At 39.9% G+C, this 24,725-nt stretch overlaps 1 protein-coding gene across 1 annotated transcript; it reads left to right on the top strand.

Moving 5' to 3' along the window:
• Positions 1-739: 739 nt before the first annotated feature.
• Positions 740-24,569, top strand: PDCD4 (programmed cell death 4). The gene is made up of 12 exons (XM_003430722.5): positions 740-835; positions 5,859-5,954; positions 9,077-9,379; positions 11,942-12,036; positions 13,989-14,102; positions 16,170-16,391; positions 17,569-17,666; positions 19,579-19,693; positions 20,911-21,018; positions 21,152-21,262; positions 22,902-23,041; positions 23,866-24,569. The coding sequence occupies exons 2-12, from the start codon at positions 5,912-5,914 to the stop codon at positions 23,924-23,926; spliced, it is 1,410 nt and encodes a 469-aa protein (XP_003430770.1). The 5' UTR covers positions 740-835; positions 5,859-5,911; the 3' UTR covers positions 23,927-24,569.
• Positions 24,570-24,725: the final 156 nt, after the last annotated feature.

The following is a 24,725-nucleotide window of genomic DNA, read 5'->3' as shown; positions in this document are numbered from 1 at the left end:
CATCCCCCTCTCCTTACCTCTCCACTCATCTCTTCCTCCATCCCCTTCCCATCTACCTTTTCACTCTCTCCCTTTCCTCTGGTCCTCTCAGCTCAAGGGAGGCTACTGACATCCCTCACAGGTAACTGAGGCCCAGAGAAGTTAAGTGACTTGCCCACAGTCACACAGTATGGCTCAGTGGAAAGAGCACAGGCTTGGGAGTCCGAGGTCATGAGTTCGAATCCCAGCTCTGCCACTTGTCGACTGTGTGACTTCACTTCTCTGGGCCTCAGTGACCTCGCCTGGAAAATGGAGATGAAGACGGGGAGCCCCACGTGGGACACCCTGATTCCCCTGTGTCTCCCCCAGCGCTTAGAACAGTGCTGTGCACAGAGTAAGCGCTTAACAGATACCAACATTATTAGTAGTAGTAGTAGTAAGCGCTCAATAAATACTATTGAATGAATGAATGGACGACCTCACACACACCCTCGCCTGCCCCGCCCCCCTCGCCATTTCTCTCAGTGTCTCCCCTCCTCGCCGAGGGAAGCTCCCGCACATGCGCAGTACCGTCCCCTCTCCCAGACTTGCCCCCCTCCCCCCCCCCGCCTCCTCGCTCTCTCCCTCCTCCCCTACCTATCCCGCTCCTCGTGCCGACCCTCCTAGCTCCACGATTGGTCGGCTCGCCCCCAGGCCCTGGCCAATCACAGGCCTTCCGTCGCCCCCGTGTTACTGGGTAGAACAAAACAAAAACAAACAGAGCGAGAAGGGCCAGAGAGGCGCTGAGGAGGCGGCGGCGGCGGCGGCGGCGGGACTGGACGCGGGGACCAGGCGCAACAACAGCAGCCCGAAAGGGGTTAGTACCGACTGGGCGGCCTAGAGACGGGGTGGGGGAAACTCCCGTACCGACTCACGTTTTTCAGTTTCGCCTTTGGCCCCTGGGAAGGCCGCGCACACTGGAGAAAGGAGGGGTTAGGAGCCCCAGCTCCTTTCTCAGGGGTCTCCCAGTCCCAATCTTCTCAGGGCTCCCCCTCAGAGGAGCTCCCAGCTCCCCCTCAGTGCAGCCCCCAGCTCCCCCCCTCAGTGCAGCCCCCAACTCCCCCTCAGAGGAGCCCCCATCACCCCCTCAGAGGAGCCCCCAGCTCCCCCTCAGTGCAGCCCCCAGCTCCCCCTCTCAGTGCAGCCCCCAGCTCCCCCTCTCAGTGCAGCCCCCAACTCCCCCTCAGAGGAGCCCCCAGCTCCCCCTCAGAGGAGCCCCCAGCTCCCCCTCAGTGCAGCCCCCAGCTCCCCCTCAGAGGAGCCCCCAGCTCCCCCCTCAGTGCAGCCCCCAGCTCCCCCCTCAGAGCAGCCCCCAGCTCCCCCTCAGAGCAGCCCCCAGCTCCCCCTCAGAGGAGCCCCCTAACTCCTGTCTCCTCAGTCCGCCCCCAATCTTTCTCTTAGAAAAGCCCCCCACCCACCCTCCCCAGCTCCCTTCTCCTGACGTGGGGCGTCCCCACTTTCCCCCCCGAACACCTGAGGAAGCTGCATTTCTTCCTTCCCCCAACGAGCCTTCTGGTTTTATCCTTTAACCGAAATTCTGATAGGTGTGTGGAAGCTCCCACCCCCCCCCCCTTTCGCCCCCAAATGGAGGCGAGGTATGGGAGTGGGGGGAGCTGGCGTAGAAAGGCCTCCTCATCTGCTCTCCTTTTCTCCCCGTCCCTTCTCCCTCCCCTCATTTCCTCGGCTTCATTTTCCTGCCTTGCCTCCCATTTCCCTCCCTCCTTTTCCCTCCTCCCACTGCCCGCCCCCGCTCCACGTTGATCGGATGAACCAAATATGAAGGCAGTAAGGCTTTAGGCCTAAGGCCCTGCTTCCTGATTTACTTTGGGTTTGCTTGCTGCTTCCCTCCTTTAAGATCGTTTTATATATATATATCTATAGCTGTGGATATATATATATATATCCTCTAACTTCTAACAGCAGAATGGCTTGTTAAAAATTGAATACTGCCAATGTTGGCCCCTGAATACATTTGAGTTTGAGCCCATACCTCTGTATTATTGATTAAACTGAATAGTATCTTCAGGCAACTTTGGGTCATTTTTTTTTAATAATAGACAAGAAAAGGAAATTGCTCTAAAATAGTGTCTGGATATGGCTTCTTTTCTTGCAGAGGCCTCTTTTGCATCTTTAAAGCTGTATCCATGGACATAGATATACATATATCTATGGATATATACCTATATCTATGGATATATACCTATATCTATGGATATATACCTATATCTATGGATATAGGTATACATATATTTATGGATGTAGATATATATATGGATACCTGGAGGGTGATTTCGAGCTTCTGTTCAAAGATAAACGGTAACCCTTATTACCTTTTTCCTACCCAGCTAAGAAAAAACAACCTAGTTAGGATAAAGGCCAGATCCCCTCCACACACACACACACAATCTATAAAATATCAGACTGGTTTGGAAATTTGGTGATGGAATCTACAGAAGAGCTTGCATTCGACTCCAGGCTATTAAAAAAATAAATGTCATGAAGTCCAGTCATTTGGAAAGGAAGGTGGTAAAGCAATGAATTGTAATTTTTAAATTGAAATATTTTCGTGCCTTTTGTCATCTTCAAAGCTGCAGGGTTTTTGGTGGTGGGGTAGTGTGTGGATAATGACTTTGTGCAGGCATCTCAAAGAGGCCTCTCTCTAAGTATTTTAACAGCAGAATGGCTTGTTAAAAATTGAATACTGCCAATGTTGACTCCTGAATACATTTGAGTTTGAGCCCATACCTCTGTATTATTGATTAAACTGAATAGTATCTTCAGGCATCTTTGGAACATTCTTTTTTAATAATAGACAAGAAAAGGAAATTGCTCTAAAATAGTGTCTGGATATGGCTTCTTTTCTTGCAGAGGCCTCTTTTGCATCTTTAAAGCTGTATCTTTTTCTAGTGATCAAGTATAAGATTTTTTTCCAAACCTCTTCACTGATGAGTCATGAATAATTGAAGGAGGAAAAAGCATTTAATAGAATCCTAGGTCTTTTTTCCCCATTTTAAATCTACAGAACCATAAGAGTAGATAGATGTTTTTTGATATACTTAATTTCCTGAGTTTGGAAGCAAAGAGCTTGATATTGCCATGTATTTAAAATACCATCCAATTACATATTAAACATAATCATTCCTAATTGATGGAAAAACTTGAACAACTTAATCAATTATGCACACCGTTCTGCACAGCAGAGATATTAAGCACACAAAACGTCATCTTACCCCTCCCTATTCATCAAAAGGCAAATGTTGCTATCAAGTTTTACTTCTTGGGTGTGTTTTCACTTCCCCTAGATGCAAGACACGTTTGTGATAATTGGCTAATGGGACATATCTTTGACTGCTATATTGGATATTCAAATAGCTAAAAACTCACTGAGACCACTTTTCTAACCAACTGATTTCTTCTATAATACCATTAATAATATTATTGAAGTGTTTGTGGAGAGAAAATGTGCAAGTGTCAGAGTTTATCCATCTATGAGGTCTAATTTACTCAGTTGATCATGAGAGGATGAGAAAACATGAAATTATGGAAGTGGGAAAAATGAAGGAGGTATAGGTATTTTCAGACAAGCCTATTTGCAAATTATAGACTATATTTGCTTCTAGTACAGATGAGCTTTACAAATGTACATATGCTATTTTAGCTATATGGATCCATAGAAAACATTACTGTTTGTTTGCCATAAAATAATGGCATATTTTGTAACAAAAGAAAAAATGCATATTTAGTATGGTAGAACATTTAGATGATGTAAGATGTTTTGTCATGGATTTTTTTAACTTACATTTTCATTCCTAAATCTATATTTGATGGCACTACATTGTTAAAGAGAGGCTATTTGTGACAAGCATCACTTCTTGTGAAATTAGAGAAGTGTTCCCATTTTGTTCATTTCTATGATGATTAATATGTTTCAGTTTTCTAAACTATATTAGTAACAGCAAATTGTTCAAAAATTTTAGCATTAAATAAAAGGAAGGCCCTTTAGGTATGTCAAGTGCTCTGTATGTAGTCGAAATAGATTGGATTGAAAAATAAAACTGATTTAATCTTTGATTCCTGTAAGGTATGGCAGTTTTTGTATCCCTTTTAGAAAAGACATAATAGTATTTTACCTATTTTACCCTAAAATTTTATATGTGGCAATATTTTCCCAGCTCTTGGTGTAGAAAGCCATTTTAATGTGTGCATTTTATTTTTCAAAAGGAGGGCGTAATGTAGTGGAATGAATGTCTTGGAACATTCTACGAGGAACAAAGAAAGCAACCTCACAAACTAGGCAGCCTATCTGGGTTCCCCACCATTGTGAGTGCTAAAGAGTGAACAGTCTTAACAAAATAGTAGCCCCTTAGCGCACTGGAGAATTCTGAAAGATTGGATGTTACAATTTTCATGGTACTGAAAGGAAGATATTTTTAATGATATTCATTTTTTCTTGTCATGTAAATATAAAATAAAGAGATATTAAGGTAGTTGAGACCCTAACCAGCTCTGAACCTTCATACAACAGCTGACCTCTTAAGAAATGTTTTATCTTCCTTTCTCTAGAAAAGAAAGGTCTTTTTTCATAAGATTCCACAACCTTTATTACATTTTAAATTGTAGCATATGTTTCACTGAAAACCATTTTGGTAGGTATCTTTGCCCTATCAAACAGTTTTTGAAAGAGAGTATTTAGCACTAGGAGAAGGAAAACTGAAACATGTGTGTGTGAATGTTCCAATGAAGATTCTGAGTCTATTACAGAAGTCTTTGTAGACCTCACACCAACATGCTTCCTAGTTGCTGGTTTTATTATGCCACCGTGGGACTAGTCTGGCTCTAGAAAGATAAGGGTAGTTAAAAGGTGGAGCCATTTATCCACAGCCATTGTAGAGGGATGAGACATTAATAACTCATTTATGCTACTCAGTGATTTTGCCAGAATGGTGGAGGTTATATTTTGGGTAAACTCCCATTGAGCAGTTCTGGTATTTATTCTATTCTGCTACTTGGGTTTAAGCAGACTGATTTTTATATTCTGCAATAATTTACAAGATGTAGCTCTCATAATATTCATCTCTGGTTTCCTTGAAGTGATCCTGAGTTCTGGTGTTGGTAGGAGGATAAAAAAATGTAGCTAAGGTGATGTTAAAAAGGCAATACTTATCAGAGAGCCTTAAAGATCGCGTGATTGATATTAGGGGTGGAAGGAAAGTGGAGTGGTTAAAGAATGTGCCAGATTACTGTGAATAATTTCAAATTGGAGGCTTTTTTTTTTATTCTTCTGGCTCTAAATTGATGTGGGCGCTGGGTTGACTCCCACTGGCATTTGTGCCAAGAATCAGACTTGTCTCCGGTGTGGTGCCAGTCCCTGACCAAGGCCATAGAGTGGGGTTTGGGCTGCAGTATGCCAGGTAGCCAGTTGGCCACTAGCAGGGCTGTCAGGACTGCAGTGAGCTGCCATGGCTCTAGGGCTGGGGGCTGAGGGGGAGGCGGGCCTGCCCTCCTGTTGCTTTTGTGATTTCAACCATCACAACAACCTGTGGGGTCCCTTTGTCCACACCGGGCTGCAAAGTGAGCTGAAGTCTAACTGTGCAGTTTAAAATGCCCCTACATCCCTCCCCACATTACCCTGCTCATACATAATGGCTAGTCCTATCACGACTACTAGGCACCTTTAAATGCCTTGCCCCACTCCTTATTCCAGTGTGGATCCATTTTTATTTTCAGGTCTGATTTTATATTTAAGGATTTGCGAGAGCTGCTAACTATGAAAATGGAATGGAATGAAAGTTTTAATTTACTCACTGGAAAATTATGGGTTGACATTTTGTGTTTTATAGATTCCTAAGGAGGCTCTCATCCTTAATCAGGGCAGGTGAAATTAAACTTGAAAATGGAAGTAGAAAATGAGCAGGTTCTAAACGTTAACCCCCAAGGTAAGTCATTTACATTGTATATTTAAACCATGTTTATGTGAGTGTGCTGAAATGTACTTCTGAAAAAATATAGAGGAAAAATCCCTACTCAAATCACATCTCCTTCAGGAGGCCTTCTCAGATTTATTCTCATTTCCCTAATCTACATCCCCCCTCCCCCAACTGCCACTTCAGTATTTCCACCTCATCTAAACACTTGATTACTCACTAACTGCTCTCCCTGTCCTCCTGCTCCTCCCCCCCCCAAGGACTAACATACCTTTCTTTATATTCTGCTATTTCCTAATTCATTTTAGAGCCTGTCTCTTTTGCTAGATTGAAAACTTGCTAAAGACAGGCAGGGATCATAGCTACCAATTATTTTGTAGCCTCAGAAGCATTTAGGACAGTGCTCTGCCTACAGGTTATCAATAAATCCTATTGATTAAGAATTTATTTTTACTTGAACTGTGGAATCACGATGTAAGAATCGTACATGTTTCTTGGCATTATTTAAAATGAAAGTTTTCAATTAGTTATCCTTCTGATACTAACTCTGTCACAAATTTGAGACTCTGACTCTGTCATTCTCTTAATGTGCTTTTATGGAACATCCTTACCAAAGAAAAAATATGTCGTCTCACCAGTTTGCCTTTTTTTCCCCCTTTATTTCCCCTTCAACATACGTTCCCTTCATTGCGTCACCTACTTTTATTACAACCCCGCTACTTAATAATGAGGTCTTCATCCTTTGAGCAGTAGCATAAAGGAAGAGAACAAAAATGATCATGCCTATTAATCTCATAAAAGGAGATGGTTAGTAATTATATAAAATGCATTCATTATTTTACTGTATTAAATAGTATTGCTAGAACTTCTCAAGGGGTTTCAATGTTATTTCTCACTCATTTTAAAGATTTATAAAGTAAATATTTGATGTGTGGGTATGTATTGATTAATTCATGGAAGTTAGGAAAGGGCTTATCTTATTTTAATACTTTAAAAGTGGATATTTATAGGTATCTTTCAGGAGATTTGTAAGCAAAGTGACAGTGGTATTCTCGTGAACATCTTAATGCTATGGGAAAAGCTTAGAAATGAATATCATTCTGAAAATTCTGACTTATAATTTCAGGATAAAGTCATAATGTTACTTTGTGAAGTGTTTGAAATCCATTCTAAAACTTGTAAAGTAGACAGCATGTGCTCTTGTATTACACTATTTGAACTTCATTTCTTTGATCATGTTGTGGACACTTGCATTAAGACTTTATTCTGCAATGTGTACAATTTATACAGCTTTCTTTGATGTGGGCAGACCCTTTGAAGTCTAACCTACTTCACTGTTTTATTTTTTTAAAAATCTGAAAATGAGAGAAAAATAAAGCTGAGAATATTGCTACAGTAAATATTCCTCAGAAGATAATGTGCCCAATATGTTAAAATACTCACTTTTTAGAGAGGTAAATGTGAAAAACAGAAGTTTGTTAGTGAAAGGATCATTAACCCTAAGAAATTAATCTAATATAAAGGGTTTGCAAACTGCTCACTAAAATTTCTGCATTGTTTCACCTTGCTTGATTTCCTGGTATCGAAGTTTATGAAATGTTCAGTTGGGTTGAAATACAGTAACAGTTCCTATTCAGAGACAGTCTTTTTATACACAGAAAGAAAACCATTCATACATAGAAAATATTCTTGAAGTCATCATTCAGAAGATAAAACAGGATAGTCTATCAACTTGTTTTTTGATACTAAATATTCAAGGTTGACAAAGTAATCAGAACAAAATACCAACAGATGTAGGCATAGGTGCCATTTTTAAATTTTATTTTGAGGTTGAGAGTTTAAAGGTTTTAGAGGTTTTAGGGATAATGGAGCTTGGAAGGCCCTGGCTTTAAAGGGTTGACAGGTCAGGAAGCCATCATTTTGGGTCTTTTGATCCCTGATAGGAAGCTCTTGGGTCTTGCCAAAGACCCGGGATGAACAAAGTAGAGGTCCATTCAAAAGACTGTTGGGGGAGATTGCCCCTATAGAATTAGCACACATGGGTGAAGGGATACTGCAGCAGAGAGTGAGGAAACAATGGAAAATATTCATAGAAGTTGATGGTTTTTTCCTTTTTTCAGCCTTATATCTCGTTCACTTACAATCTACTATGTTGGGGAATACATCTGTTGTTGGAGTCGACTCAATAGTATTCATTCATTCTTTCAGTCGTATTTATTGAGTGCTTACTGTGTGCAGAACACTGTACTAAGCGCTTGGGAAGTGCAGTTCAGCAACAAATAGACGATCCCTGCCCACAGTGGCTCACAATCTAGAAGGGGGGAGACAGACATCAAAACAAGTAAGCAGGCATCAGTAGCAGTGTTATAAATAAAAAGAATTATAGCTATATGCGTACTAAGAGAAGCAGCATGGCTCAGTGGAAAGAGCAGGGCTTGGGAGTCAGAGGTCATGGGTTCGAATCCCAGTTCTGCCACTTGACAGCTGTGTGACTGTGGGCAAGTCACTTAACTTCTCTGGGCCTCAGTTACCTCATCTGTAAAATGGGGATTAAGACTGTGAGCCTCATGTGGGACAACCTGATTACCCCTGATCTACCCCAGCGCTTAGAACAGTGTTCTGCACATAGTAAGCGCTTAACAAATACCAACATTATTAAGTGACAGAGCCAAGAATGAAAACTCAGGTCCTCTGACTCCCAGGCCAGTTTTCTTTCCACTGGGCGACACTGCTTTTCAAATTACACATATTTTTCTTGGTGAATTGATTGTAAATTATATTTAATTTTGGTTAATTTATACACAGACTAAGAACTAACAGTGCAGTCTATTTAAAATTTTGAAGGCACAAGTCTTATTGTAAGAATTAGATTTTTGGTCATTTGACTCCTTATTTACCTCAGACACTAACATTCAAAGTGATTTTACTCCCTAAAGTTACTGAAGACAACTATAACGTATTTCCTAGGTAAGCTTGTTGTGGGCAGGGAATATGTCAGTGAACTCTATTATATTGTACTCTTCTAAACACTTAGTCCAGTGCTCTGCACACAGCGCTCAATAAATACAGTTGATTCATCAACTAATTTAGTTTGGAATGCAAACTAATTTTTCTTTCCTCATTTTTCTCTCAAGAACCTGATCATTTAAGTGACTCTCTGTTTTCTGGTGATGAAGAAAATACTGGAACTGAAGAAACAAAGAATGAAATAAATGGAAATTGGATTTCCGCATCATCCATTAATGAAGCTAAAATTAATGCTAAAGCAAAGAGGCGGTTGAGGAAGAACTCGTCTCGGGACTCCGGAAGAGGAGATTCTGTCAGTGATAATGGAGGAGAGGCATTAAGAAGTGGGGTTACTGTACCAGCCAGTCCGAAGGGAAAGTTGCTGGACAGAAGATCCCGATCAGGAAAAGGAAGGGGGCTACCAAAGAAAGGTTGGTGTAAACATTAAACCAAAATATTATAGAAGGAAATGATGTTCTTATTCTCCCAGAGTGTATTTTTTTAACCTTGCAGAAATACAGTTTTAAGAAGGGCAGTAGAGGCCCATTGATTTTTCTCTGTCTTGTACAAATATAAGTACATGATTTTGCAGGCTTATTAAACTTAACTGCTTTATTTCCATTTTTTCATTTGTGCTGGTTATTTATTTTGATGTTTGTCTCCCCCTCTAGACTGTAGGCACAGTCTACCAACTTTGTTGTATCCTACTCTCCCAAGCGCTTAGTACGGTGTTCTGCACACAGTTGGCACTCAACAATACCACTGATGATGATGATCTTTTGCCAGCTTTGCCCACTCTGTTTTACTGAGCATGTGAACTCAGTTTTTCCTATGAGCTCTATGCAACTGGTGTGGTTCTTTAACCATGTAATAATATTCAGGCAAAGGCTTGATCAGTGGGGAGTCTTTTGCCATGTATCTGACACACTGCTGAGTACATGTGAAGACATGCCCGTTGTTAAGGATCTGTGCTAGAATGCTCAGGTGGTATTCTCATATAACTGATACAATTCCTAACATGGTAAGGTGGAATAATACTCAGGGGAGAAATAAAAGTGTCTGCAAAAAGTCTAGCATTTTGAGACACCCCAACTTACATAGATTGGCCTTCCATGACAGTCACATGGGGTGTATAGGAACATTGGAGAAACATGTTTTCATATTGAGATCAAGTCCCTCCTGGGCAAAACCCATATATCTCATTTTGAATTTGGTGACTTTGTTGGTATACCTTAGCTTTTCAAAAAGGTTATATTGGGAAACACTATAGCATTAACAATTTAAGAAGTTTGGACTTGCTTCTTTCCGTATATAGAAATATCTTGTGATTATATTAAACAGCAGTAAAAATAAGCTTAGGGTCCTGCCATCAGTGGAAACTATTCCTTCTCGCTGTCACAGAGCTCCGTGTCTCCCCGCCACTATACAGCTCCATTTTTCCTGACTGTTGCTTTAGAACTCCAGAAGAGAAACCTGGCAGGGGTGGGAAGGTAGGAGCCTCCCATGCTGGTGGGAAGACATAGCCTAGCAACAGCAGGAACTTAACCCTATTTATACAAGAGTGTTAATATAAGCTATTTGCAGCTTTGATGTTTGCAGCAAGGCTTTGTGTTCAATTGCTCTTTGAACTGTAAAAAAGGTGACCACAGAGTTCACTTTGGAAACGTGAAGCATGTAAAGCGTGAAGCCACAAATGGCACTATTCTTTAATTGAATGTCTGTAATGATAAATGCTATGGAAAAGATACATCTAGAAAATATCAGTCCTTAACTTTTAGGGCTCGAATTGGGGCATTATTTCAGAAAAATGATGACCTTGAAGTAGGAAGAGAATTCTCAACAGCGCTAGTTGTTCAGTAGCAAATTGCTCCATTGGTCACTATGTAAGTGTGAAGACTCTAATCCACGTTACCAATAAAAATATTTAAAAATGAATCCATTAGTGATAATTGAATTCATTTCAATTAAGCCAAGTTAGTTTATACAGTCAGCAGTTAGTCTGCATTTCTCAATGCAGCATCTGCATTTCTCAATGTAGCATCTTGTACTGTGACAGGAAGTAATACTCTTGGTGGGCCACACTGATCAGGTACTTTGAATTTAACAGCCTGGAGTCCAGGATATTAGGAAAGGTCAAGTATTTGCTTATGATTTCCTCGCTTAGCACATGCAACAGTCTTCATTTTTAATTTCACAATATTTGAATTGTTTATGATTCAAGAATGAGGTAGAAGTTTTCTAGACACCAAGTGGCCTAGAGGGTAGAGCCCGGAACTGAGAGTCAGAAGCACTTGGGTTCTAGTCCTGGATCCTCCACCTGTCTGCTGTGTGACCTTGGGCAAGTCACTTAACTTCTCTGTGCCTCAGCTACTTCATCTGTAAAATGGGGATTATGACTGTGAAGCCCCATTTGGGACATGGGCTGTATCCAACCAGATTACCTTGTATCTACCCCAGTGCTTAGAACAGTGCCTGGCACAGTAAACACTTAACAAAAACCTTAAAAACAAATCAAATCTAGCATATTTTGGTGTAGATTGAACCTTGTAAAATGCACTGAATTTTGCCGTCTGTGTTACTTGAGAAAAGGACTATACTACATGCATTTGAATTGCTTATGGGCATTTGATGTTTATATCATGACTATACATTGTGACAGAGGCTGCAGAATAAGGTTGTGGAGACTCCATCCATAGAAATTATTTCAATATGATCTGCTCAGGGTGGTTTAGTCATTCACCTAACTGGAAATGGGAGGCTGCATCAAATGCCCTCTAGTCACTGTACCGGGAATGGTACAGTGTTGTAACAGAGTTTCTGCTCACTGAGTAGTCGTGATGATGATCTAAAAAACACTTCCAAAAAATAGAGTTCTTTTTGACACTGGATTTTCAAAATCCCGTGATATGTAAACTTTGGTAAAAAGAGATTCCAAAATAGTGACTCTTCGCTGTATTAAAATGTGTCTTTTGCCATTGCTCGATTTGTTCCAGGTGGTGCTGGAGGCAAAGGTGTTTGGGGCACACCTGGACAAGTGTATGATGTGGAGGAAGTAGATGTTAAAGACCCTAACTATGATGATGATCAGGTATCTTTTTGTTGTTTACATTTCTAGTGGGAAAAAAAAAAACCTAAGTGGAAAATGTATCAACTGGTTCTAATGGGGTGGCTCAGTGGAAAGAGCCTGGGCTTTGGAGTCAGAGCTCATGAATCCCAGCTCTGCCACTTGTCGGCTGTGTGACTGTGGGCAAGTCACTTAACTTCTCTGTGCCTCAGTTCCCTCATCTGTAAAATGGAGATTAAGACTGTGAGCCCCACGTGGGACAACCTGATTCCCCTGTGTCTACCCCAGCGCTTAGAACAGTGCTCTGCACATAGTAAGCGCTTAACAAATACCAACATTATTATCACTCATTAAATCGAAACAGCCTGTGACATTTCTATTACTTTTGAGGATAGATGCCCAGTTTTAATCATCAGTGTTCTAGCTAGTATTCAGGGCAGTGAACATCTGGGGTAAGTACTCTTTTGAGTACTCCAAGGTAGAACTCTGATAGTACCATAAGATTCCCCAGTAGTTTCCCACCATTCTGTGACTCTTAGGACTCAGAGCCCCCCAAATCATAAGGGAACCATTTGGATTGCCGCTAGCCAGTCCTCTACCCTAAGGGCTGGCTGCTAAAGTTTGGAGGAATGCCAGAAGCCTCACTCCCCACCAAGATGCCAAATGCCTGAGCTGGTAGGCTCCATATATGCAGATTGCTCTGTTTATAAACAGGTAGCTAGTATTTACAGGTAGCTAGCATGCACACCCTGGCAGGGCACACAGATCTCTTGTCGTGCTAACTGGGGCCCCTGTATGAATATGCAAATACAACCCCCATGGAAGGTGCCCCAGTATTCAATGAGCCCCCTACTTGGGTGTGCCTCATTATTTTTCAGGGGAAGTCACCAGAGCCTAGTTCCAATCCCAGCTCTGCCGCTTGCCTGCTCTGTTATCTTGAGCAAATCGCCGGGTGTCTTTATGCCCCAGTTTATTCATCTGTGAAATGGAGATTCTCCATTCTCCCTCTGACTCAGACTGTGGGTCCCATGTGGGACACAGACGGTACTTGACCTAATTATCTTCTATCCCAGCGGCGCCCCAGTGTTTAGTACAGTGCTGACACGTTAGTATTAAATTACTATTATTATGTGGTTTCTGAAGTCCAACACAAAGGAAGCATTTGCCATGCCTAATTCAGCTCAGTTATTTCTTGTTTTTAGGAGGAGCCAGTGTAACTGTTTTCCATAAAGATTTGGTGTGAACTAAAATCTTAAAGCCTTAAATTTATTTTATTAAAGGGACCTTGGTAGTTAGCAAAGCCCAGTTGTTTAAAAAGTGAATTAAAATGAAAACTACAGCCCAACTTTTTTTTCTACTGGAATGAAATGTCCTTCTGTTGGAATTGGGGAAATAGGTCATATTTGAGCTTTGTTAAAGTTTAGACATGTAGGTAATGGGAAGGAGAGCTTGTGTAGTTAACACTGAAGTTAGTTATGGGGACAGACACACAAGTAATGGCATTATATTCAGACACAGTGATAAATATGCAGCTTGTAAATAGTCTGGCAGTAAGTATATGCATATTCTCAAGATTCATTCAATGGTATTTATTGAGCGCTTACTATGTGCAGAGCACTGTACTAAGCGCTTGGAATGTACAAGTCGGCAACAGATAGAGACAGTCCCTGCCATGAATTTGGTTTTCATTGATTGGATTACTACTGCCCATACAATTTTATAAGAAATGTGCAATATCCCGACTCAGCCACTTGTCAGCTGTGACTGTGTCACTTCACTTCTCTGGGCCTCAGTTACCTTGTATAAAATGGAGATTAAGACTGAGCCTCACGTGGGACAACCTGATTACCCTGTATCTACCCTGGTGCTTAGAACAGTGCTCTGCACATAGTAAGTGCTTAACAAATACCAACATCATTATTATTATCTGAAGATTGAGGGAGTGTTTCAATGTGCATTTTCTTTTTCCTTTTCAGGAGAACTGTGTTTATGAAACTGTAGTGTTACCTTTAGATGAAAGGGCATTTGAGAAGACTTTAACACCCATCATACAAGAATATTTTGAACATGGAGATACTAATGAAGTTGCAGTAAGTTAAAAAAAATCTCCTAAATGTAATTTAATATGGGAAGAAAGAAATTCTTAGTGTTAAGTTCCCCAGTTAATATATTTGAAGTTTTTGTTTTCTACCCTAACATCTTGTTCACCTATGTGTGTGACATTTGAAGGTTGGCTAGACCCTTTCAATTCTTATCTTGAGTCACTGTGTTAAGGGTGAGTGAATTTTTCTTTACAAAAGACAGTGAGAGAGAGCAGTGGCCTGGGAGTCAGAAGGACTAGGGTTCTATTCCCGGCTCTGCCACTTGTCTGCTGGGTGACCTTGGGTGAGTCACTTTTCTTTTCTGTGCCTCAGTTCCCTCATCTGTAAAATGGGGATTAAGACTGTGAACCCTGCTGTGGGTTTTGTTATCTACTGCCTGTGAGATTGGTAGGGCAGAGAGAAGGAAAGACCTATGTAAGAGTCACTGAATGAGATAATAGTTCTATAAAGTGATTATCACAAACTGAAAATAAAGGTAACTTTTTATTGTTAGTGTATTAATGCCTTTATGTAGATGAACTTTGCCCTTTTTTTAATATAGTGGCCCATAAAGAGGATTTTGATTACTAAAAGTGGATATGACATGTAAATATTAACAGCCCCCAAAATATCAGGCCCTTGTTGTGTTATAATCTTGTTAAGATGGAAAGAAACTTGCAGATTTTCAGCTAAGGAAAATTTTAAAGAATATATTTGGTCAGAACCTGCCAAATGAGAAAATCAGACTCTCTGGGAAATGGTGTGTTAGTAATCTAAAAAGTACTGCATTTACAGTAGTGTTTCTTCCTCAATTGGTCACTCCTTTTAAGAACTAGACTTTCCATTTCCATCTGCTCTTTTTCCCCCAAAGCCTGCCTGCCTGATGTCTGTGTTTCTCCCTTCCCAGGTATCACTATTTATCAGTCAATAGCTCTTATTGAGTATCTGCTCCAGGCAAAGTACTTACTGTCCTAAGTGCCTGGGAGAGCACAAAAAATGAGATGATCCCTGCTCAGGAGCTTAAAATGTAAAGAGGAGACCAACACAAAATAACAGAGAAGAGGAGGAGAATGGAAAGATGGATAGTTGGAAAAAGTGCTAGTTGAGTTTGTGAACAAGAAAAGTGCTGTGAGTAGCTGTGAGTGCCTAAATTCTGAGGTGGTAATTGAGGAGCTATTACCTACCAGCCCTGTCCTTGGTTCCTCCCTGTATACCATTCCCATACTTAAAATCCAAGCACTTGCAGACTTGGAAGAGAAGGAGAAAGGCAAGGAAGAGAGTTGAGGTAGGAAGTAAGCAAACTGTTTTTCTTCCCTCCTTGCTTTTTGGTCTTATTCCACTTGCACCTTATCTTCCTCTTCTATGTCTTGCCTACCTCTCTAATACTTTTCTCTCTTTGTCCTTTTTCCTCTCTCTATCACTCTCTTCTCCCAGGCTCTTTAACCTCCGCTGTTTCCCTAGCTGCTGAAGTAGTGCGTTGAAACCTGGGCCCAGTGCAGTCCAACATTAGGACCCCTACCCCTAACTGGAGCCCTCCAAAGTGTGAAAACTCCTTGTCACTATTGCTAGTGATATCATCTTGGCTGTGTTGCTGTGGACAGTGTGAGAGATCATGAAGCACCACCCCCTTTTCATATTATTATGTCTATTCTTTGCATCTCCTTCATTTGTATTTTCCTAGCTCCGTAGTTGATTCTGGTATTGGCTTTCGTCTCATTCCCTCCATGGCTCCTCAGAACTCCAGTTTCTCACTTCCATTTTGGTTAGGAAAGGGCCAGAACATATTTAATACCGGTTCAGTGCATTATCACATATAGTATTTACTGAATGTCATCTTTATGCAGAGCACAGAACTGAATAAGTGCAGTCAGGAGCTGTAAAAGATTCCAGAGCTCTAGAGGTAGTATGAAAAAAAATTAAGACATTTCTCAGAAGTGCCTGAATTGTTCGTCTGGAAAGAAGCAGCAGAATTTATCTCCACAAAGGAGTTTTTGATTTTGTTAATTCATCTTATTTAACATTTATAAAGACTTTGTTTTCTTGCATAATGTAATACGTCTCTCTTTTTTTTATAAGGAAATGCTAAGAGATTTAAATCTTGGTGAAATGAAAAGTGGAGTCCCAGTGCTGGCCGTGTCCTTGGCATTGGAGGGCAAAGCTAGTCATAGAGAAATGACATCTAAGCTCCTTTCTGATCTTTGTGGAACAGTAGTCAGCACAAATGATGTAGAAAAATCATTTGATAAGTTACTTAAAGAGTTACCTGAACTAGCGTTAGATACACCTAGAGCACCACAGGTTTGTATAATATATATTTTCTATCTGTGTATCCTTTTCAAAATGGTTGCTAAAGTACTCCATAGATAATGGGTACAAACATTTTAGATTTAAGACCTTTTACACACTTGGATACTTTTATATTATATGTGCATTTATTATCTTAATAACCTGAAGCTTAAAAGAACACTCAAGAGCCAGGCCCCAAGGGTTTCTAACCGCCCCAAATGATGGCTACAAACTAGAAATCTGAATAGTTTTGTTTTTTAATTGGGTGTCTTCACAATGTTATCACCCACTTTTTGAAGTATTAATAATGAATTTGCAGCATTGGAGGCAATAGTGGTTTAGATAATAATGCCAATTTTTTTAAAGATGAGGGCTGCTCTTATAAAAAAGCTTTTATTCCGTCCATTTGTACCTAATACACTCTGAGTTAGTATAGATTTTCTCTAGAAAGTGATCATTTTTAACACTTAGTAAGCATATTTTTAAAAATAGTGTTGGTTTTCTGTTCTTGAAAGTTTGGTTCATTTCAGACATTGTTTTCTTGTTGGATTGTTGAGATGGAGAAACAAAAATGCCTTCTAATCATGATTGGTGCTATGTAATTTAGGAGATCAGAAGTGCCATCACAGAGCACTAAATGTTTGCCCCTACCCAAAGATATGCAATAGGGAATATGCTGCTAAAAGTACTTCTGCATGGGGTTGGAAAGATTTTCAGTATTTAATGAGGAACATAGTCTGTAATTTTTAATGACTAATTTAGATGAGAAATGCCTTTACCCTGTCAGACCAGTGGATCCATCAGCTCAGTATTCTGGGCTGTATTGCACTTTCCTAAGCGCTTAGTACAGTACATATCAAGTGCTCAATAAATATGACTGAGTGATTGAATATTCTGTCTTTGGCAGAGGCAGTAATATCCTTGGAGGAACTGGGTGGTGGTGACATTCTTTTGCAACAATTTTAATGTTTAAGGAAGTAGCATCAGACTCCCTAACTTTTTTCCCCAATAGTAGTTCCTCATGAAACTTCACCCATGAACTTAGCTAAACCACTCTTAACTGCCATTTTTGAAGAGTAAAGGAAGAAAATTTATCTAACTGAAATATTCACTTTATGCCTAAATGATTACCAGTGGGCGAATTCTTTTTTTGGAGAAATTATTGTAAATCTTTTCTTTTCCATTACAGTTGGTGGGCCAGTTTATTGCTAGAGCTGTTGGAGATGGGATTTTATGCCATACATATATCGATAGTTATAAAGGAACCGTAGACTGTGTTCAAGCTCGGTAAGTAATTGTACACATGCCTTTCAGCTCTCTCAATGTTTAGAATTTTCAGGGAGAATGTTTTCATAATTCCTTTCAAATGAAATTTCTATAAAAAGCAAATATTATGATTGCTCTGCCTGGCTTTATTCCATGGCAATAAACCAACATGGACAAATCTCTCATAAAATGTTTTCATTTTATTTTCAGTAAGTTTTGACCTACTTTTCAAACCTTTTTAAAATTGTGATAGTGTAGTCCCTGGGTATTTTTTTTCCTATTAGTAGGAAGCTAGATATGGAAAACTACTGTGTAATGTGTTAACTAACCACTAGCTGAGACCTGAGGGAAATACACAGGCATTTTATGTCACCTTTTCTTCTCAGGTTCCTATTCCATTTCCAGTTCTTTTTCTTTGCCTTATTACTTGGCATTTTCTGGTTCTTTTTTTTTTTTCAGCTGCCCATTTATTTCCCCTTTTATCTTTCTCTGTCTCATCTCCTTTTTCTTGTCTCACACCTGCAACCCTCATAATCTCCCAAACCCACAGTCTCAGGCCTGCCTCTAATACACACACAGCTAGATTCTGGTTGGGACCAGAGACAGGTATTCACATTTTTTAAATGATACCCTTGTTTTTCTCAAGTTTAGAATACAGAATAGACTTTACTGTGGAATATCATTTAAAATTTTATTTTTGGGATCTTAATTGAAAAATTTTATCAGCAAAAATCTGATAATATAAATCCTCGAGACCAGTCTATAAAATTAGAGATTAGTGGACTAGGCCTTCAACTTGAAGATGTCGGTGCTGGCATGAGACTCCATCCATGAGTGGGAGTGTCTTTGAGAGAGAATCTTGTACCTTTTGCCCATGGATATACAGTACTGCTCGTTTTCTGGCCCTTTGTTATTTAGGTGAGCACTGCTAAGACACCAGGTCGTCAATGGGGGAAAGAGATGTCTTGCTGACTGTGAGCACGTCCTCCAGACTGTAAGCTCATTGTCGTCAGGGATTGTCTGTAAACTGTTATACTGTACTCTACCGTGAGCTTAATAGTGCTCTGCACTCAGCAAGCTCTCAGTAAATAAAATTGACTGTTTCTGCAGTAGTGGCAGTGGTTTATATTGAGCCATTCTTACTCTCTTGACTGGTTCCCAGTGTCTGGGGCCCACATTGTGAAATGGCTGGTAGGGAGAATGGATCCAGTCTGTGGTCAGAGAATGAAATCTCTCTGACTCCTCACCATAATAACAGTAATAATAGTTATGATATTTGTCAAGTGCTTACTATGGGCCGAGCATTGTTCTAAACATCAGTAGACAGTATACCCATACCTGTTTGATAACTCATTATTCTCAGGGTGGCTTAGGATTTTCCACTTTATTGTGAAAACTAGTGGAAAAGAAATTAAAACAAGAAGTGAACTGCAGGAACAAGAAAATACAGTTGTACTCCAGAAATGTAGAACTGACCCAGCAACTGGCTAACTAAAGAAATCCCTTCTTCTTATCCCCATCAGCTCTCCAAAGCGAGGTGACTTTAGATTCTATCTCAGAAGGCCATCCATCTCACCCAGTTCATAGGCTCTATCCTGATTGATGAATTTTCATCATTGCACAGTGACCCAATCAGAGCGGGTACAGTATGTTAGTAACACCTGTAGATAGTGAAGGAGTAAGGTTCGGTGGGGCAGAGAGGGGAGAAAGGTTTATTTTTTAAAAAACCCCAAAAAACCCTACCTTCTGAACCAGGCCAGCCGGAGTGGGAAGCCATAAATCCCCCAAATCCCAATCCCCCAAATCCCCCTTTTATGTATTAGGCTAATGGAAAATAATAGAGTTGTTAAAGAAATGGACTTTCATTTGTTTGAATCAGTACCATAAACTAATTATATTTTCCTTCTTTTCAATCTTTTTTACCCCTCTCTAGAGCGGCATTGAACAGAGCCACTGTGCTCCTGAGTATGACTAAAGGTAGAAAGCGTAAAGACAGTGTGTGGGGTTCAGGAGGTGGGCAACAGTCAGTCAATCATCTCGTTAAAGAGGTACTGTCAGAAGCTATATGCATGTTAATTTTTATTAATACAGGATTTGTGTTAAAATGAGTTTTTCAAATTGGCCTTTTGAGAGAGAAACTGCATTTTTGACTTTACATGTTCAGGTTTTTATAACCTGGAATTTAGCAGCGTGGCCTAAGTGGAAAGAACACTGGGCTGAGCATCAGATAATGACCAATATTTATATGGTGTAGACTGTCAACCCCTTGTGGTGCGGCACGTGTCTACCAACTGTGTTATATCCCCACCAGTGCTTGGCACAGTGCTTTGCACACAGTAAGCGATCACTAGATATGACTGATCCTCAGTGTCATAGGCTTTTAGTATAAAATATGTGGAGGATTTTCTTCCCCTTTAAAATGAAGCCTCATCTTTGGCAATGCAGTTTGTGTGTGTGTATTCACACGCACACACACACACACACATTTTTATGTGTGTATATGAGAGAGAGAATATACACATATATATTACTGAAAAGGGTACTTTTCACAGTACTTTTCAGGAGACCATACAGGTGGAATGTACTCAAGCAGCTGTGAACAGGCAATGACTAAAGAAGACTATTGCTAGCAGAGGCCCTCAGTTTACAAAACTTATTTCCAAACCTTTTCAATTTGTAGCTAGGGCCCTCTGGTGGTCTGTAAATTTCACTCTGGAACTTTTTTAAGTCAGCATTAACTTTTACATCAAGAAGTATTGTCTGCTTAACAGTTTTGGTGGGAGAGAAGAGCTCCACCTCTTCTCCATTCTTGACCAGTTCACTAAGGATTCTGGTTTGTAGGGGTTTGCCTTAAAAAAATAAATAAATAAAAATTCAGATGTCATTCCTAGGCCATTACCTGTTTCATCAATGGGCTGATAAGTCATTCATATTTAATAATGATGATATTTGTTAAGCGCTTACTATGGGCCGAGCACCATTTTAAGTGCTGGGGTAGATACAAGGTAATCAGATTGTCCCACGTGGGGCTCACAGTCTTACTCCCCATTTTAAAGATGAGGGACAGGGAAGTCACTTGCCCAAAGTCAAACAGCTGACAAGTGGTGGAGCTGGGATTAGAACCCACAACCTCTGACTCCCAAGTCCATGCTCTTTCCACTAAGCCATTTCTGTTTCTTAAAATCCCTTCAACCGTTAGGAAGGGTAAACGATTCCCTTCAATTTATTTTTCATCAGTAATTGTTACTTGATTTGTGTCCAACAGATTGACATGCTGCTGAAAGAATACTTACTTTCTGGAGATATATCTGAAGTTGAACATTGCCTTAAGGAACTAGAAGTACCTCATTTTCACCATGAACTTGTATATGAAGTAAGATTAGCATCAAGTTGCAAAGATACTATTTGCTAAGCCAAAAATTAACTTCTTCTGTATTTTATGTAGTCATATTTTTCTCTATCTCAAAAATATCCTCGTCAGTTAAACCTTAAATCCTTCATTTCAGGCAGTTGTGATGGTTTTGGAGTCAACTGGAGAAAGTACTTTTAAAATGGTACTGGGTTTACTGAAATCTCTTTGGAAATCTTCAACCATTACTTTGGACCAAATGAAAAGAGTAAGTATATATTCTCTTGTAGAAAGGAAAATATTTGGAACTTTCTTTCTCTTACATTTGCCAGGGCTTGTGGGTTCTCTAGGAATGGCTGCATTGTCAATTATAAGCTTAGAGAGATCAGATGGGGCCAGTCTAGCATGGTATTTCACTATGACTGGAGCATCCGTCAGTTTTTCTGTGCCAAATCTGAGAGTCGATATTTCCAATAACAGGCAGGGTTAGACTAGTAACATAACTGAACTGTAACTTAGTGTTTTAAAGAAAATATTGCAGGCTGTCAAACTCTTGACCTTAATTCAAAAATGATAGAAACTTTTTATGTCACTTTGCGGTAGGCTACCTTTCCCTTTGTTTTAATTTCACTGCCTTTTTGCCTCTCTTGCTGTGAAAGGTTCTTCTTGTGTTTTCTACACTTGCTGGCTTTTCCATTCTACAAAGGACAAATGGGCCTTTCTCAATCAATTTTATTTATTGAGCACTTACTGTGTGCAGAGCACTGTACTAAGAGCTTGGGAGAGTAAAGTGTAACAGAGTTGGTAGACACTTTCTCTGCCCACGATGAGCTTCCAGTCTAGAGGGGATCCACTATTTAGTTTCCAAGAGAGGCAGCAAATGATATTTGGAGGAATATTATGGTTACCTACCTTCCCCAGCCATTTTTTCCCCTCTAGTCTCTTGGCCATAAATTTATCTGTTGATGTTTTGAGCCTGCCCAAGTTTCTGTGGTAGTAAATTCCAATGTGTCCTACCTGCTGTGTAAAGACATGTCCTTTTTAAATTTGAATCCACTTCCATCACACGTCAGAGGGTGCTCCTTGGTTCTGATATTGGAAAAGTTGGTGTCACATACTTGTTTTTTTCTGCTACACCTAGAATTTTGTGGACTTTAATCTGTGTCCTTTCTCAGCATTCATATGTCTCGATAGAGAGGTCTTGGTTTTTTGGTTTTGTTTTCCTGTCGCAGGTATTGTTGGGCTTTGTTGATTTTTCACTTACCCAAATGAAGAGGAGGGGCAAGCCCCAAGAGGCTTTTATTTGATCTTAGAGTGCTGCATAGGGTGACATTATTGGGTAGGGAGTTTGGTACCCTCTTCTGTCAAATGAGATCTCATTTTCCTTCAGCAAGTCTGGCTGAGGAGATGGTGGTTTTTTTATTTGTTAAGCTCTTACTATGTACAAGGCACTGTACTAAGCACTGGGGTAGATACAACTTAATCAGGTTCTCACATGGGACAGAACGGCAAGCAAAGACTCATTTGCCATTATTTTCACTCGTTTGATTAAGAAGGCATCCAACAAGTGATTTTTCTGAGGACATGGGGAGGTGGGGGTTAAGCAAGAGGTGTCAGAAGAGTTACTTGGGGGCTAATCGGCTTAAAGCAGTGTAGCCTTAGAGAAACATTGCTTTTTGACTCCTTTAATGAGTAACTCCAATTTTTCTTGTCATGGTGCTCTAAATCAGAAAAACAAACATTTCTAAGAAACCAATATATTTCCTTGTTTGTCCAATACCACATGCATTAGGCACTTAAATACTGTATCGATTGGTTAATTAAATGAAAGCTTTTTTCCCCACCATTAAGGTATTGAGGTTAACCTTTTTGATTGTGGTTTCATCTTCCTAATCCTATTGTTGCAGGGTTATGAACGAGTTTACAGTGAGATACCAGACATTAATCTCGATGTGCCACATTCCTACTCCCTGCTGGAGCGATTTGTAGAAGAATGTTTTCAGGCTGGGATAATTTCCAAATCACTGAGAGATCTATGTCCTTCAAGGTACCATTTCCTCTTCAGATAACTGTATGTGGGTTGGATAGAGGTAGCTTTAAGTAGAACCTGGAAGACACATTCATTTTTATAGGATCCATTAATGGCCCTTACCAAAAATGACACTGTGGAGTTGATACATTACTTAACAAGCAGTGTGTCGCTTTCCTGTATCACTAGGCTCAGGTCCTACATATACATTGTAAAACAAATTATTTCACTAATGCCTAAATACCTCAGCTAGTGTTAAGGTCTCGTCCTTATTTAAGGCAGGGACTCTCACATTAAAGTCAGATTTGGAAACAAGTAATGAAAAATCCTAGTTTTGTGTTGTGCTTTTGACAGTATTCATTCTAATGATGCAGCTGTGGTTTCAAGTAAATTTGTAATTCAGAAATTGTCTTTTTCCTCAGGCTTTAAAGCAATCATGATTCTTTTAGAAGGACTCTATTCAAAGTAATGATGCCTTGTAAAGGGCTGAGAGCACTCAGTAAATACTTTCAATAAAAGCCATGCTAAGTTTCCTATTTACATCTAAAAAAATTCAGAGGTGAGATCATCTTTTAATTTGAAAGATGGCATAAAAGGATGGGAATTCAAGTTCTCAGACCTTTCAGTTTTGAAACTGAACTTGATATCTGAACTAGCTAGAGAAGTGAGGAAATATTTCTGTTTTAGGGAAATTGTCCATTTTTGGCTGTCTAGTTAAAAAAGGAAATTGTAGTTCACTGTCTCAGGTGATACTCAAACACCCATCAGCTTCCTCTACCATTATCTTAAAACAATACATATGTATGGACTTAAAGCTCGCGAATTTTGCTTTTTCATTGCAGGGGCAGAAAACGCTTTGTAAGTGAAGGGGATGGAGGTCGCCTTAAACCAGAGAGCTACTGAATACAAGAACTCTTGCAGCCTTAGATGTTATACAAACCTATATCTGAATTGAAAGGGGTTGCTTAGCACAGTTTTTTTTTTTTAGCACTTGTTTTGGGTACAAGGTGTTTTTGAATGTTTTATAAGCTTCAACATTCAGGATGGATTTTTTTTTTTAAAGGAAAATTTTTCTTTGTGGATAATAAAGTTGAGGGACGGACCAAGCCACAGCTATGTGGTCTATTCAAATAAGCTACCCTTTTCTAAGTGCCATGTTTATGACCTAATCATTCCAAGTTTTGCATTGACGTCTGACTGCCACTCCCTTTCTTTCAAGGACAGTGTTTTTGTAGTAAAATCACTGGTTTATACGAAGCTTTATATAGGGGGTAAAGTTAAGCCGCTGAAACCCCATGTTGGCTGCTGCTGTTGAAATACTGTGCTTTGGGAGGTTAAGAAAAGGTTATTTCTTTGTTTTAAAGAATTTTAAGAAAATGGGTTAGTCATGAGATTTATTCATCTTTCCAGGGAACATACTGATTGGTCTTAAAGACTAGAGTGTTCAGTAAATGGTGGCTGGAACATCTATTTTTCTACAAAACTGGAAAAATGAACCAGGTTCTGAAAGAATGTATTACAAAATAAAATTTGTGAAGGAGTATCAGACTTGTTCTTCAATGAGAACTCTGGTTTAAACATCTACCCAAAATCTAATGTGAACAAACAAATGGAATTTTACAGACAGTACTACCTTAAGCTGCATGCAGTAGTTTATGAATAGTAATTACAAGAACAAAGCAACAGTATTCCCAAGATTCTC

Source organism: Ornithorhynchus anatinus, chromosome 16 (genome assembly GCF_004115215.2).
Source record: "Ornithorhynchus anatinus isolate Pmale09 chromosome 16, mOrnAna1.pri.v4, whole genome shotgun sequence".
In the NCBI taxonomy this organism is placed as follows: domain Eukaryota; kingdom Metazoa; phylum Chordata; class Mammalia; order Monotremata; family Ornithorhynchidae; genus Ornithorhynchus; species Ornithorhynchus anatinus.
This window is presented reverse-complemented; position numbering and strand designations above follow the sequence as displayed.